At 38.4% G+C, this 15,771-nt stretch overlaps 1 protein-coding gene across 1 annotated transcript; it reads left to right on the top strand.

Annotated features, from left to right (window-relative positions):
* The first annotated feature begins 8,096 nt into the window (after positions 1-8,096).
* LOC124619599 lies at positions 8,097-14,927 on the top strand. Its single transcript, XM_047146101.1, has 2 exons — positions 8,097-8,759; positions 14,198-14,927. The coding sequence occupies exons 1-2, from the start codon at positions 8,436-8,438 to the stop codon at positions 14,807-14,809; spliced, it is 936 nt and encodes a 311-aa protein (XP_047002057.1). The 5' UTR covers positions 8,097-8,435; the 3' UTR covers positions 14,810-14,927.
* The last annotated feature ends 844 nt before the right edge of the window (positions 14,928-15,771 follow it).

Raw genomic sequence — 15,771 nt, 5'->3', positions numbered from 1 at the left:
CGATAATTGCAGTTAAAAATGCTGTCGGCCATGACGACATCGGTTATGTCGACGACATCTGCATCGCATATGAAACAGGGAAAGAACCGTCGATCCATACACTCTACAAAAAGGTAAATATAATTTCCAATGACTTGGGAAACTTCACTAGCAAGACATTGACTGATAAATAAAAACATCTAATTCTTGATATGGGACCGTTAAAGCCTTCAGGACCATTTCCTTAAGATTCCCACCAGAACAACAGGTGTTTTTCAACACTTTACTATGGTTCAGTTTCTAAGTATGGACCAGTTAATCAGTTTTGGCTGTGTTACTCCAAAATTCTACATGCTGCCTATTGTCAACCTTGCTGTTTGTTTCCTTCACAAAGGAATAATGTATGGTCTATGAATAGTTAAGACTGGAAGCACTTATTAGAAAGAGCCAAAGATTACAGTTTCTCAAGTAGCCATACAGAAGCTTGTGCTGTGTATAAACTTTGGGACAAGAATGATACTATCGACAAGGTAGACGAAAATGAAATTCGTAAAGATGAGTCATTTTGGAAAATGGTTCTTGCAAAGTTATTCGATATCACACTTACTCTAGCAAAACGTAATTTGCTTTCAGAGTACATCGAGAGAACTTAAGTCAGGAGGAAGGATACCACAGCAATTTTCTGTACATTGCATAGCTTGTCACCCAGTATGATCACATTTACAGCTAGTTCTGGATATGCCCAAAGGTAATCATTTTCACTCCTAAGAATTCTTTTGTTTATTTTTCTCAATTGCTTGCATTTTAAACCATTTTTAAAATAATACCTTTTTGTTTTTAGGGTGTACAAGGTATCTGTGTCCAACAATCCAAAATGAAATGATTGAATGCTTAGGGAACAAACTTGAAAATAAGCTGCTACAACAAATTAGAACATCACCGTTTTCCGCCATCATAGTGGACACTAGGCAAGACATATTGAGGATAGAACAGCTAAGCATTGTTCTCAAGTATGCAGTAACAACCAGATCGGAAAATGGACAACAAATCGATATAGAAGTAAAATAATTTTTTCTAGGCTTTTATGCAGTCATCAAACATGGTGCAGCAGATTTCGCCATGAAGGGACTAAATTATTTTTTGTTGACAAAAATATTGATTTAAAAAAGTGTGTTGTGAGTGGTATTTATCATGGTGTACAAGAAGAGATTTCGAACATTCGGCCAGATGCGGAGCATGTATATTGCGCCAGTCAAAATTTGAATTTAGTGATATATGATGCAATCAGCGGTCATGTAGGAGTAGAGAATTTTTTCACAACAAAACAATACTAGTATAATTCTTTTGGGAATAGCATTAAGCGCTGTGATCTGCTGTCGAATCAGAAACCTTTTTAAAAATTAAATCCAAACAGATAGTCTTGTCATATGATATCTGCAATAAAGCTTAGTTTTGATTTCTTCTTCTTCTGATTCATGAGGACCCTTCAGGATCACGTGTGGCTTGTTTTGCACGTCCTCTTTCTTCCCAATACCTCTTCATTCTTTCGCTTCTTCTGTTTCTTTCTTCTTCTATTAAGAGAACTTTGATTTTGGTGTCCGACCACCTGTGACCATCCACCAACCCTTTATACTCCTTCCTGTCCTGTACTATTGCCTGCAGATTCCTTTCTTTTATTCCTACAGCCTTCCAGTCGTCTCCGATTTCCTTCACCTAGTTGTTTACCGTATGTTATGTTGCATTCAAAATCTTCTTAGTCAACCTCTCCTCGTCCATCCTCATGATGTGCCCAACAAATCGTAACCTCCTCTTCCGTATCTCGCTCGGTATGGGTTCAATATTTTCATACAGTTCCTGTCGTGTTCTGTGTATCCAGATATCGCCATGTTTTTTGGTGCCCCACATGTCTCTCAGAATTTTCCGCTCCTCATTCTCTTGCCGAGTGTGATCGTTTCTGATGCATGCAGAGCAGCATTTCCTACAACTGCTGTGTAATGTCGCTATTTGGCCTTCTGTGACAGATTTTTCTTGCCATATGTTGTTTTCACCACATACCAAAGCTTCTGCAAAAGCTATGCCCTGTCTGCTGTGCTACTGTTGCTCTGTATGCCACCAGTTATCTTCTCCCCCAAATAGCGAAAACTGTTGACTTTTTCAACCACTTGGCCATCTATCTTCCAGTCAGACTCAGTGTTCAATATGTTGGTCTTCTTATATGCAGTCTTCAGTCTGACTGTTTCTGCTTTTCAGCTAGATTTTTTAGTGCTGTTTTTACCTGTTCTTCTGTTTCATTTAAGAGTGCCATGTCATCTGCGAATGGCAGGCAGTACACTGTTGCATTATGTTTGACCTTGTACCCTATTTGCACACCTTTGGTCATCATGTTGCTACAGGGTGGTCAAAAAATGTATGAAATGCTTGTAGGGATGTTACAGGGCAGGTTGTACTGAGGCATAAATGTTAAGAAAAAAATTCGATACCTTGCGCCGTTTCCGAGTTATTTAGCATTGAAGTTAGCCAATCAGATCGTCGCGTGTACATTCAAGTTTCAGCTAACGAGACAAAGCACTCGTTGGGCAACACTGCCCCAGGCAGGCCACTGGAGTGTGAGCACACGACGCCCCGATTGGCTAAATTCTATGCTAAATAATTCGGATATATATATATATATATATATATATATATATATATATATATATATATATATATATATACACATAGGGTGGTCAGAAAATGTGTGAAATGCTTGTAGGGATATTACAGGGCAGGTTGTACTGAGGCATAAATCTGAAGAAAAAAATTCGATACGTTGTTCCGTTTCCGAATTATATATATATATACACTCCTGGAAATTGAAATAAGAACACCGTGAATTCATTGTCCCAGGAAGGGGAAACTTTATTGACACATTCCTGGGGTCAGATACATCACATGATCACACTGACAGAACCACAGGCACATAGACACAGGCAACAGAGCATGCACAATGTCGGCACTAGTACAGTGTATATCCACCTTTCGCAGCAATGCAGGCTGCTATTCTCCCATGGAGACGATCGTAGAGATTCTGGATGTAGTTCTGTGGAATGGCTTGCCATGCCATTTCCACCTGGCGCCTCAGTTGGACCAGCGTTCGTGCTGGACGTGCAGACTGCGTGAGACGACGCTTCATCCAGTCCCAAACATGCTCAATGGGGGACAGATCCGGAGATCTTGCTGGCCAGGGTAGTTGACTTACACCTTCTAGAGCACGTTGGGTGGCACGGGATACATGCGGACGTGCATTGTCCTGTTGGAACAGCAAGTTCCCTTGCCGGTCTAGGAATGGTAGAACGATGGGTTCGATGACGGTTTGGATGTACCGTGCACTATTCAGTGTCCCCTCGACGATCACCAGTGGTGTACGGCCAGTGTAGGAGATCGCTCCCCACACCATGATGCCGGGTGTTGGCCCTGTGTGCCTCGGTCGTATGCAGTCCTCATTGTGGCGCTCACCTGCACGGCGCCAAACACGCATACGACCATCATTGGCACCAAGAGAGAAGCGACTCTCATCGCTGAAGACGACACGTCTCCATTCGTCCCTCCATTCACGCCTGTCGCGACACCACTGGAGGCGGGCTGCACGATGTTGGGGCGTGAGCGGAAGACGGCCTAACGGTGTGTGGGACCGTAGCCCAGCTTCATGGAGATGGTTGCGAATGGTCCTCGCCGATACCCCAGGAGCAACAGTGTCCCTAATTTGCTGGGAAGTGGCGGTGCGGTCCCCTACGGCACTGTGTAGGATCCTACGGTCTTGGCGTGCATCCGTGCGTCGCTGCGGTCCGGTCCCAGGTCGACGGGCACGTGCACCTTCCGCCGACCACTGGCGACAACATCGATGTACTGTGGAGACCTCACGCCCCACGTGTTGAGCAATTCGGCGGTACGTCCACCCGGCCTCCCGCATGCCCACTATACGCCCTCGCTCAAAGTCCGTCAACTGCACATACGGTTCACGTCCACGCTGTCGCGGCATGCTACCAGTGTTAAAGACTGCGATGGAGCTCCGTATGCCATGGCAAACTGGCTGACACTGATGGCGGCGGTGCACAAATGCTGCGCAGCTAGCGCCATTCGACGGCCAACACCGCGGTTCCTGGTGTGTCCACTGTGCCGTGCGTGTGATCATTGCTTGTACAGCCCTGTCGCAGTGTCTGGAGCAAGTATGGTGGGTCTGACACACCGGTGTCAATGTGTTCTTTTTTCCATTTCCAGGAGTGTGTGTATATATATATATATATATATATATATATATATATATATATATATATATATATATATAACCAAGGTGTTATTAAGAAATAGTACAGAAGAGTTCCAGTAAAGATGAACATTGTGAAGCAGAATGTATTGAAACAAAAATGCTAAATTTCAAGTTTGTGTTCCTTTGTGAATTGGTGCACCAAATATTGAATGACATCAATTATGTATCCAAAATTTGGAAAAGGCAAGTAGAGCCTTAGCAGATGTTAAAACAAAATTATGATTTTATGGAAATAATTTCGAATCAATGAAGTGTGAAGCCAGTGAAACTGCTAGAAAATATTATGTAGATCCCAATTTCCCTGCAAAATAGCAAAATAAAGTTAAAAAACACTTGGTGAACTATCTTCCAACCACCAATTTCGAAACAAGGAAGAAATATTTAAAATTACTAGTTTTAAAAATGCGCAATAATAGTTCAGTTAAATGCACGTTTTCCTAACACCATCAGTCTTGCTCCCTATAGATGAGGCAACTTTATTACAAAAACATGATCAGTTCCAAAATAAATATTTTGATATAATAGGGCCTAATTTTACACTTCAATTTGTTAATACCTATCGCCTTGCGTAAACTGACTATGACATAGACTGTCCACCAGTTGTGTAAAGAAATTGTAGCTAAATATGCAGTGCTATAAAGCAACATTACAAAAGTGTTTACCATAACTTTATTATTTTATACAATACCTGCCATTTATGCAACAGCTGAAAGACCATTCAGCAAATTAAAAATAATCAAAACTTATTTAAGGAATAGTATGGGTCAAACTCGACTCTGATATTTGGCACTCACTGCAGTCGAAAACAAGGCCGCATCAGGTCTAGATTTAACGGTACTTATTGATGATTTTGCAAAAAATAAAGCCAGAAAAAGATTGTAAAATACATTGTTAAAGAGAAATTGACTACTTGGTTTTACTGTTTGCCTGTATTATTAACTGTAATGTACTATACTACAGCCAAGGAAACATGGCTCCTGCCTTCGACGCTTACCGACAATTACAGCTCGGAATTCTTAGCTGTAAACGAAATCAGGCTCATCGTTGCGGCGCACTGAGCTCACAGCGTACTAGTTAAGCGAGAGTGAGTTGTCAGCACTGCAATAGCCCGCCTCCCCGCACCTATGTGTTACCACAGACGCGCAAGTCCTGACTTCACCGTTACCAGCGTGCATCTCGGCAAGGGGCCATGTTTTCATAACTGAGAAATTATTTATTTCTTACTATCTTTCTTACTACCTTCTGCCCATGGGATCTTTTTATCGGTATGAAGGTATTCTATGTCCTATCCAGGTCGAAATCTATCCGTGTACAAATTGTGTACAAACCCAGCCAGTAGTTTTTGTGCAATAGCATAACAAACAAACAAATTTCCACCTTTGCAGTATTATTAAATATTATCTGCTGCATTACACATAATAATTCACTTAGTAGTAAGTAGATATACTATATTATGCAGTGCAGTTGGCGGTAAGCATCTGATGACAAAGTAGTTTTGCATCTATAAAGTGTTTAGTTTAGCTTCAATAGAGCTCCAGTTTCATTTTTGCGCCGGGGTCCATGGCTACGTAGCTACGCCACTGCATCCTAAACAATGCAATTAAAAAAGTGTTTAATTTTAACGATTCCGGTAAGAAATGACTATGTAGCACTGATATATCAATTGTTGACAATGTTTTTTTATTTAAATGAGAGTGTAGGGCTTATAATTTATTTGTGTAATCATCATTAGTACTATAATATATGTTATTATTTGAACACTTGAACTTCATGTTTTTGTTTATACATGATTTAGATAGTAAGCCTCGTGAACATTTACATATTGTTATTACTGTAATAGTCTGATACGTTATTCATCGTAACGATACACTCGTATCAAAGACCCTTGAAACTCGAAAATAAAGAAAAGGAGAAAGAAAGAAAGTATCTATGTGTTTGCAGATAATATTTACATATCACCTGTTGCTTAGTTTGCCATAGTAGAGAGGATTTCCGTCTTTGTGTGTTATTTCTTTTGTAAATACGTTTCCGGTCTCTGATTTATCTATGTGTGAAATCTATTTTCAGATCTAACATTTGTGTTTCGTCTTCCTTGTATTTAACTTTCGTCACACCTTTAATGCCATAACCTGAATTATAACATTAATACCCGCCATATGATTTCAATTGACTCTAACAGAAAGCTGTGCAACTACACAGAATTTGTGACGCCCTGTATGATGGCTACTGAAAGCTACAAGTTCTGGGTCATATTAGTTGCGTGTGTAAACCCGGCTTAAAGAGTTGAATGTAACTCTTCGACCAAGGCTTCGACCGTAGGTTAGTGTCTATGGTCGAAGATGGAATGCTACTTTTAGTTGTTATCTGTGACTTTTAGTTGTGACGGAAATCACTGCCAAATACCTTAGTAAATAGAGTATAAATATACTCAAAACCATGGAGGTAAAAATAAGAGGAGTTGTCATGACGTCACAAACTTGAAGCCGACCCAAGAGAAGGTCCGCCATGTTAGCTACCCCAAAACATTCGCTTCTGGTGGTTTGATTCCGTGTAGTCGTGAAGTGTTTTGATAAAAAATGCCGGGCTTGCGTCGCTCACGGGTGTACTAATCATTCTGATTGTAGTCTAAAGTTTAAACAAATCACATTTCATTCGTAAGTGGACTTATTTAAGCGCTATTTTCTTATATATACTTGAAATTCTGATGCACTGTAAAGTTTTACAGTATGGTTTTATTTCTGTGATTTAACTTTAGATTTCTATCAATCCAAGGCGAAGAGCTGTCTGGAAGTGAGCATTATACTTGGTTTTCACTGTGTGGTTATTCTGAAGTAACTGAAAAGTCCTGGCAAGAAATATCCTGGAAATGGGGACTAATGTTTTAAAATGCAATAGTTTAATATAAAACTAATGTAACTACATGTAGTTAATTAAATCTTCAGTAAAATGTGTGGAACACCTGTTACAGTGGTTAAATTATAAGTACTTAAATGGTTACATATTTGTTAAAGCAAAGTTCCCTATCGAAGTCCAGGCTTAGATCATTACATTAATCACTGTGTTGTCGTATTACCCTGTAAATTTCTGTTCTTTGCCACGCTGAATGTCATTTGGTAGGTACAATTTAAAAAGAAAGCAGATGTGGAAATTGCAATGGGCCTGACAATCTTAAATTCAGTTCTGTTCCTTCGTAATTTAACGTATTTTTCACTTTGTTGACATGACAGCTGGCTTGTTTATGTCATCCCTGCATACATCTATGGGACACCAAAGGAAATAAGGTAAGTTTCTTGCAAAGGTGAACATTTAAAATTTGCATTTGACTTGAAAATGCAACGAATACAAATCGGTGCCTCTAAACTATCAATCATCGTTTTTGCAGTTCTGGCTTTATCAATTATCGACACAAGCACAATGAAAGTGAATAGAAATGGATTACAAAAGCACGCTTTTCATAGCACATACGTCTCTTCTCGATTATTCTAAGTGTATAAACAAAAAGGAATTACAGTACTGAGGCAAGAAGCGTAATATTTTTACGTATTACTGTATCGAATACGCATTTAAGACCAGAAAAACGTTTCAAGTTGCGTTCCTTATGCTGTGTTGTTCACTAAAACCGAGTAACATTTACTATATAAAACAAACATCACGTGCACACGACATAAATAACGAACAAGAAGCAATTGTAAACACTCGTCTGCTAATGTTTTGGGGGATCCAAGATGGCGGCAGGCCCCGCCCACTGGCTTCAAAACAACGTACAGCGCAAGTCTGTAGCGCCATCTCCCCTTATTCTACCTCCATGCTCAAAACTGATGTCTTGTAATTTAGAAAACTGTGACTTCTCAATTATTTATACTATATGACAGCTACGTGATTCCTTATTCACTTGTGTTACAAGCAGATAGGAAGTTGGGGCACAGTTTTTACTTTCGGTAATCTTAGAGCGTTGAGTGGGAAGTCGTTACACTATACTATCAGTATCACTGTTAAAACGTGGAAGCAGTGACTGGTGTACGGTTCCGAGTTTGTTGTGCGTTTTTCGCTGCATTCGTACAATCGTGGTTTGCGAAAATATGGTATGGGGTAGGAAATAGAAATATAGAAAGTTTACATTCAATTTTGTTTTTCCGAGTGCATCTCAACAATGATTAGAAGAAAGAGGTCGTATTTATGGGAATATTTTTCTATAACAGACCCCAGTAACAGAATTGCACAGTGCGATATATGTGATCGCAGATTACGTTTCCAATCGACTGCGACTAACTTGAGAAAACATTTGGAGCGAAAGCATCCAACAATTTTATCAGTGCACAGCGTCAGTGCGGCAGCTGTGTCATCTGCGTCAGGTGGTGTTGGTGACGATGTTGATGAACAGAATAATCAACAGGCTATGTACGCTGCTACAGATATTGTTGATTACGAATCACATGAGCCTGTGGCATATACCGTGGAGATTCAAAATGCAAAGGTAATCCGAAAATCTGGAAAACAAGTTTAAATGACTTCAGCTATCAGAAATAAATCGCCCAAACACAGGGAAAATATCTAAGAAGGTTTCTTTTAAAGCCATTCACAACAGATTACCAGCCCTTCCCACTGGTCGAAAATGGTTGCATCGCTTTGGTCAAGGCAAATATAGAGATGTTCCAGATTCCTACCCATCAACTTTTAAATTTTCACTTTATTTTCAAATTTTGTTGTGCTGTCAGATATTTTATGTCTTGGTCAGTGGTCAAAAATTTTAGTTACAGCATTGTGCACACCTTTTTAACTGAAGGCAACCTTAATGTGGAATAATGATTGTCATTTTTCTACTGATTTGATTATTCTTACAGTGTATAGAACCTGAGCTAGCTTACAGATGCAGAAGTAGTTACATTCTACCACAACTTTCCTACAACACTTGTCTATTTAAAATTCAGAATGAGACCATTCACAAACAAAAATCCAATGGCACATCCATGAACATTGCTTACCATATCTTCTGTTGCTGTATGTTTACTTGTATTAATTACAATATTAGTGTCAGCCACCCAAATAACGAATTCTGTTTCTTGTATATGGAGTGTGAGGTTGTTTACATATATGAGGAATGATGGCAGCCCTAACATTGAGCATTGGGGAACCCCATATGTGATATCTCCGCAGTCAAAAGTCTCTCTCCTGATTACATTGATTGAATTGAGAAGTAAAACTTTCTGCATTTGTTTGGATATGACAGTATCCTGGTTGGCTATACAATCCGTTCCATAAAGCCTCACTTTATCTAGAATATTGTAATTCAGCCGGTGCTATTTTGTTATTTGATGTTGGTAAAATTTTGTGAGTGAATGTGAAAATCGAATTCTCAATAGAGCAGTTCTTCAATAATCCAAACTGTGTTTTATTGAGGATATTATTTTTGCTTGGGTGGTTTACTGTTACAGAATACATCATTTCTCAAAAATTTTGGAAAATGGTGTCAGTAGCCAAACAGTCTGTTGATACTGGCATTTCTATTGTGTGTCTTATAGAGGGTTTAACAACATTGGTGTTTTCCAGTCTGTCTGTAATAATGTCTTGGATTAGTGATGCATTACATATTTCAGATAAGACAGGACTTATATTATAGGAACAAAGTTTTAGTACTCTTTAGGAAACACCATTGAATCCAAATGAGCTTTTCTGTTTGAGAGAATTCATAATTTTATTAGTTTTAGACGGAGAAGTCTGTGGTGCATTCATATGAATGAATTTTAGGAGAGTTGCTTTTTCATTGCACTGCTGTGATTTTTATCTTGAGCTGTGTGTCCCTATATTTTCTACTATATTTAATGAATGAGTATTGAATATATTAGCTACCTGTGACATTTCATTTACAGCCCTTCCATCAACTCAGTAGTGATAGTATCCTGTTTTTTGGCCAGTGGTCCTGTCTGTAGTTTCACTACATTCCGTATAGCCCAAAGTCAGTCGTCAGAATTACAGACTTCTGACATTTGAATACCTCAAGTCATCCATGATTTTTTGTGGATGACTCTTTTTTTTATGTGTTTAATTCCTTTCTGATTAGCTTATCTGAAAATGTAATTACAAATAGCATGAATTTATCATGTAGTAGAGTAAATTTCATGTCGGCATTTAGTTCATTATAAATTTCATCCCAAGTCATCTCTTGTAAACTAGGCTTAAAAACATTTATTCTGGATAAATGAATTATACTGATTTCGATTGAGCAGTGCATATACTGTAAGACACTATCTCTTTTATCCTAACTAATTGTCCATTATGATCAGAGAGTGCGTTTGTTATTGGATATACAGTTATTTTCTTGCTTTGAGCTTCATAAAAAACCTTAACAGTTCAAAATTTTCCATTGAGTATATGTATATAGTCACAATTAAAAGGAAACTGTTTTTCAGTATTGATTCACAAGCACCTACTCAGGGTGGTGATTCTTCTGGAAAACTTGGAATTCTCAGGTAATTAAATTTTACCAGAAAAGTCAGGGCAATCTCAGGAATGTCATACATTCTCAGCAAATTTAATAGGTCGAGATATAAAACACACAGCATAAATTAAATGCTTTGAGAATAGGATACTTAGCCAATGAGAACGGGACAGTTGATTGGCCTCGGCCTTCATTTACCCATTGACTAACTAACATTTTTTGCATAGTCAACCATTTATTTGCTATTTACATTTATGAAAATCAGCATATTTTGTCTTATACGTTTTTCTCAAATTTATAATCCTTTTTTGGTATGAATTCCTTAAAAAATTTTCCTTACTGTTTATTGAAGAGTGAAGCTAATACTCTTTTAGAAATTTTTGTTTACATGAAATCTACCTGAAAAATTACAGCATGTACAAAACCACTAAATACTGCTCACATTCGTATCATGAATCACTTTTCTTCTTCCTTGCTTTGCACACTACTGGTACATGATTTCTGGAGCATGTTTTTGTGATGGGCTGTGGGGAGGGGGGGGGGGGGGGTTTGAGAAGAAACCTGTGAAAAACTAAAAGCAGTGCTTATAACTCACAAAATATCAAAGAAATAGTGTTACACGCCACTGAATAGATAGATGTCTCGGCTTTCCAATGGCATATAACATGTCATGCCATCTATTAATAGAGAAGAAGAGACACTAAGAAGTAGTTATTGCTGAGTCTGTCTTACAGCAGCAGACAATGTAATTACGGACTTGAAACCTGCGACTAACTGTGAGCCGACTGTATAAGTCAATGTGTTGAGGAACCAGCCCTTGATTTGCCTAAGTGATTTTGGAAAACATAAATCAGGATGGCCGAAGAGAGAAACTACATCCTCCCAAATATGAGGTCAGTGTCTTCACAGATGCACTGCCTCATTCAGTTATTCCCTATTGTATTAAGCTCCTTGATTTACAAACAGTTTGTTTCGGGTAACTGCCTATAGGAAACAGTTTCGTTTGTCATTGCCGCACACAGTACAGACACCCACTGATGACTCTAGGGTGTTTCCATTAATTTGTAATGATACTTTATTCAGATATGCTCCTCAGTCCACCTGAAAGACTCAGTCAGCAGATATGCTATCATGCATTTTGCATCGTGACAATTTTTCCATGTGAAAGCGGCAAACCACTATCTCGTATTGCAATGTGACTATGTTGTAGTAACTGGTGTATTTTAGTTACAGTATTTTTCATTTCTATTGTCAATTTATTATACAGTTTTATCTCATGATATGAACTGCTGTTTTGAGGTTTTTGTGTGTGGATAAATTTAAGTTCAAACTGGCTCTTGTTCCATGATTATGTGTAGAACTATTAGTGAAGTATTTAGTAATGTTTTCCCTGATATGCACCACAGATTAGTAGAGTACTCACTTGGTGAAGGAAGGATGCTCATTTTTTTTAAAATAGCTATTTACAATGAGCCTGACAGCTACTTCCAGTTATTATTCTTGAGGCCCTTTTGTGCAGTTTAAAAACTGTATCCATGTTTTGTGCATTCAATCTCCAGAAAAGAATCGCTTAGCTAAGAACTAAGAGTACGTAGGCATAGTATGTCACCACTAAACATTGGGTGTTACAAACGGATGCTAACAACCTAAGAGCATAGCATGATGATAGCGACATTCTTTTTGCCAGTATTGTTGGATGTTCATTAAGTGGTAGCTGACTGTTAATGATCCTCTGCAAAAAGTCTTGTGTTTCTTGCACACTCTATAGATCTATCATCTGTGCTTAATTTTACAAAGTTGTTTCTCATCTTTATGGTGAAGGATTGTATTTGAATACTGGATATGTCTCTCATGGTTTCTTCTTGTGTTATGTGAGTAATACCCTGGTTTTAACTACAGGTTGCTTATTATCATGTAAAATTTTCCTAATGAAAATTGTTACTTGTGAAGTATACAAACAAGGCAGTGGAAGGACTTGGAAGTTAAGGTCTGCTTCTAGGAGCTGCACTTTCCACGCCTCTTATAATTATCTTTTGCTCTGTACAACTACTTCTGCTAGTGCTAGAGATTCCCCATCTGGGTTAATCTTCTGGAAGATTGGCCAGATCACAGTATAATTCTGCTGTAGCAAAGTACACATTTTTTATTGATCATTGATGGGTAACATCAAAGAATTTTTATGCGGTAACAGACAGTATTTCATGTATTGCTTGTTTGTTGGCTGGCTGCTGTGGCTGAGTGGTTCTAGGTGCTTCAGTATGGAACCGCGCTGCTGCTACGGTCGCAGGTTCGAATCCTACCTCGAGCATGGATGTGTGTGATGTCCTTAGGTTATTTGGTTTAAGTAGTTCTAAGTCTTGGGAATTGATGACATCAGATGTTAAGTCCCAAAGTGCTTGGAGCCATGTGAAGCTTGTTTGTTATGCATGTTGAACCCATCTCAGTTCCTGTAGGATGCATGCTCAAAGAAACTCTGTAGCATTTGTATTTTCCAGGTTTCTGACAAATGGCTCTATAGATAGGGTTAAAGGGTACTTATTCCTCACTTGTGTAGATTCATAGCAACTGTTTTTTTCTAGATATTTATTACAAGTTTTTGTAGACAGTTTAATGCATTTTGATATGGGCTGGTTGGTTATGTCACTTATGAAGAGAGAAAACAAAATTTTGGATCCTTGTGCTACACCATACTTAACATTATATATATAAGATTTCAACCACTCCTGGGCTGGTCCCCAAGCGCATATACACTCCAGTTTTGTAAGCACTATGTTATGGCCTCAGATGCCTTTCTAGAGTCTAGAAAACTGCAGAAATATGCTTTTTTAATGTCAGTCATGTTTAAAGCTTCATTCAGGAAATTAAAGATGACAGACTTGATAGTTGGATTTACAAAAACCATGTTGTGAATCCGAGAAATATTTATTTTTCTATAAAGTTTATTAATAATTTATAGTTAATTTTTCTCCATTATTTTGGAAGAATCAGACTTGGATGATATGGGCCTGTTGTTAGATACATCTTTTTTCATCCCATTCTTGTAGAGGTTCTTTACTTTGGCTGTTATGTTTTTGAGAATGCACCCTCTGACAGCGAACAGTTGCAGATGTTGACTAGAGGCTTGCCTATGTAGTAAGCAGATAGTAATTTTTATTCTCATCACAATGGAACCTACTGGTGTTTAGTAAGCAGTTCTTTGAACTTGGTTGACTTTTTGTGCTACATGGTTCCCAGTGCCTGTGTCCAAATCATTTGCACATTAATGAATATCTGGTGAAATATTGGCACTGATGTTTCTGTGATAGCTTGTGAGTTTAACTTTGATTGGAGGCTCATTAAATCTTGTTTTTGTTTTGACTGTATTTGTAAGGAATTCACTCCCAACTTTCTACATATATGTTACATGATAAATTTTCTGTAGTTATTTCAGTATTGATATATTTGACATTATAATTAAATTTTCTCTCATTTCACAGGATACCACAAATGAAGCTGGTGCGACTATGTTTGTAGTCACAGGTAATAGTACGATGCCTTCAGTGTCTCATTCACCTGATGCATTATCTTCAATGGGTACCAAGAGAGAGTGGCAAGAAACAAAGAATGCGGAGCCTCCAATGGCACAACGCAATGTGTCTGTAGTAGCAGATAATGGTACAATGCCTTCAGCTTCTCCTTCAACTACCTCACTATCTTCAGTAAGTACCAAGAAAGATTGGCAAGAAACAAGGAATGATGAGCCTCCAGTGGCACCACGCAATGTGTTTGTAGTCACAGATAATGGTAGGATGTCTTCAGTATCTCCTTCATCTGCCGCATTGTCTTCAATACGTACTAAGAGAGAATGGCGAGAAAGAAAGAATGACGAGCCTCCAGTGGCACCGTGCAAGCAACTTCCATCGTCATCGAAGGAAAATGATGAATTTGACCTCTTTGGGATGAGTATTGCTGCTAAAATGCGTAAAATGTCTAGAACAGACAATGTACAGTGCATCATTGCTGAGAAACTTATCTCAGAAGTATTATATCGTGGACAACTGCAGTTTCTTACTTTCGATACTGTTGTTAAAGTTTCTGAGAAACATTAAGTAATGTGGGTAGGCTGTAGTGTGACTGAATTGACATGTGTATACACCACAGTGTAAACTTAGAAACAAGTTTGTACTGCTAAAACTATGTTATAAATAAAGATTTTGTAACAATGTATTTCATATTCTTACCTTTATATGGTCAGCATTAAACATTGAGTAAATTGCTTGACACGTCTTGCATAGAATCCATTTGAAAGATGGTGTCAAAATTCCATAAAAAAATATTTGAAGTGTTTGAAAGTTTTGATGTTGCATTTGGTTCTTTGTAAGTATTTGATTTTTTGGGCTCTGTATCTTATCTTCTCATAAAGAGGTTCTAAATTTTCTGGGTGTTGCATACAGCAATTTTGCTCCAAAAAGTAGGTAATTTGAGAAGACCCTTCTATTGCCTGGGTACAGTTCATTTCAAACAATGTGTAGAGATTATGCTACAGATGAGTGAGGGCTGTGAAAGGATTCTGGGGTGGGATTCTTATATCAGCATTGTGCTAAAATCAGTCTTCGGCACCATATGATGGAACCTGAAGGGAGAACGTTTCAGTAGGGGAAACTGTTGCCAGTTTAGCAATGTCACGAGGTGAGTCTGTCACGAATGGTAAATCATTTAAACCATTATCAATCACACTAAGCTTCTGTTCACATGATTGTGTGCCTAAGGGTAACGGGAAATTCCTTTGGCTTAATGTTGAGCCTGGCTTGCCCAGTAGGCAATTCGTGTGTGGTGCAAGCACTGGAAGTAAATGAAGTATTGGATCAGGTGGGTTGATTATTAAAGAGAAGTGTTGTATGTGTATGGGACGTAAATAGTACCTGTATTTGTGAATAATTTTAGCGTTGTGGGCTATTGGTTAACAAAGCAGTTGTTGGTCAGTGATGTGGTTATCCTGAACGAGGAAGAGCTCAGACACAAGTGGTGTCGACCATGGACAAACTCCAAACACCATTGAAACTGAATTACA

The sequence above is a fragment of the Schistocerca americana genome, chromosome 6 (assembly GCF_021461395.2).
Source record: "Schistocerca americana isolate TAMUIC-IGC-003095 chromosome 6, iqSchAmer2.1, whole genome shotgun sequence".
Classification (NCBI taxonomy): domain Eukaryota; kingdom Metazoa; phylum Arthropoda; class Insecta; order Orthoptera; family Acrididae; genus Schistocerca; species Schistocerca americana.
This window is presented reverse-complemented; position numbering and strand designations above follow the sequence as displayed.

Excerpts from the sequence above, each read along its gene's own strand:
- LOC124619599 (XM_047146101.1), top strand. The coding sequence starts at position 8,436 with ATGATTAGAAGAAAGAGGTCGTATTTATGGGAATATTTTTCTATAACA. Across the intron at positions 8,760-14,197 it reads TGGAGATTCAAAATGCAAAG|GATACCACAAATGAAGCTGG; the intron begins GTAATCCGAAAA and ends CTCATTTCACAG.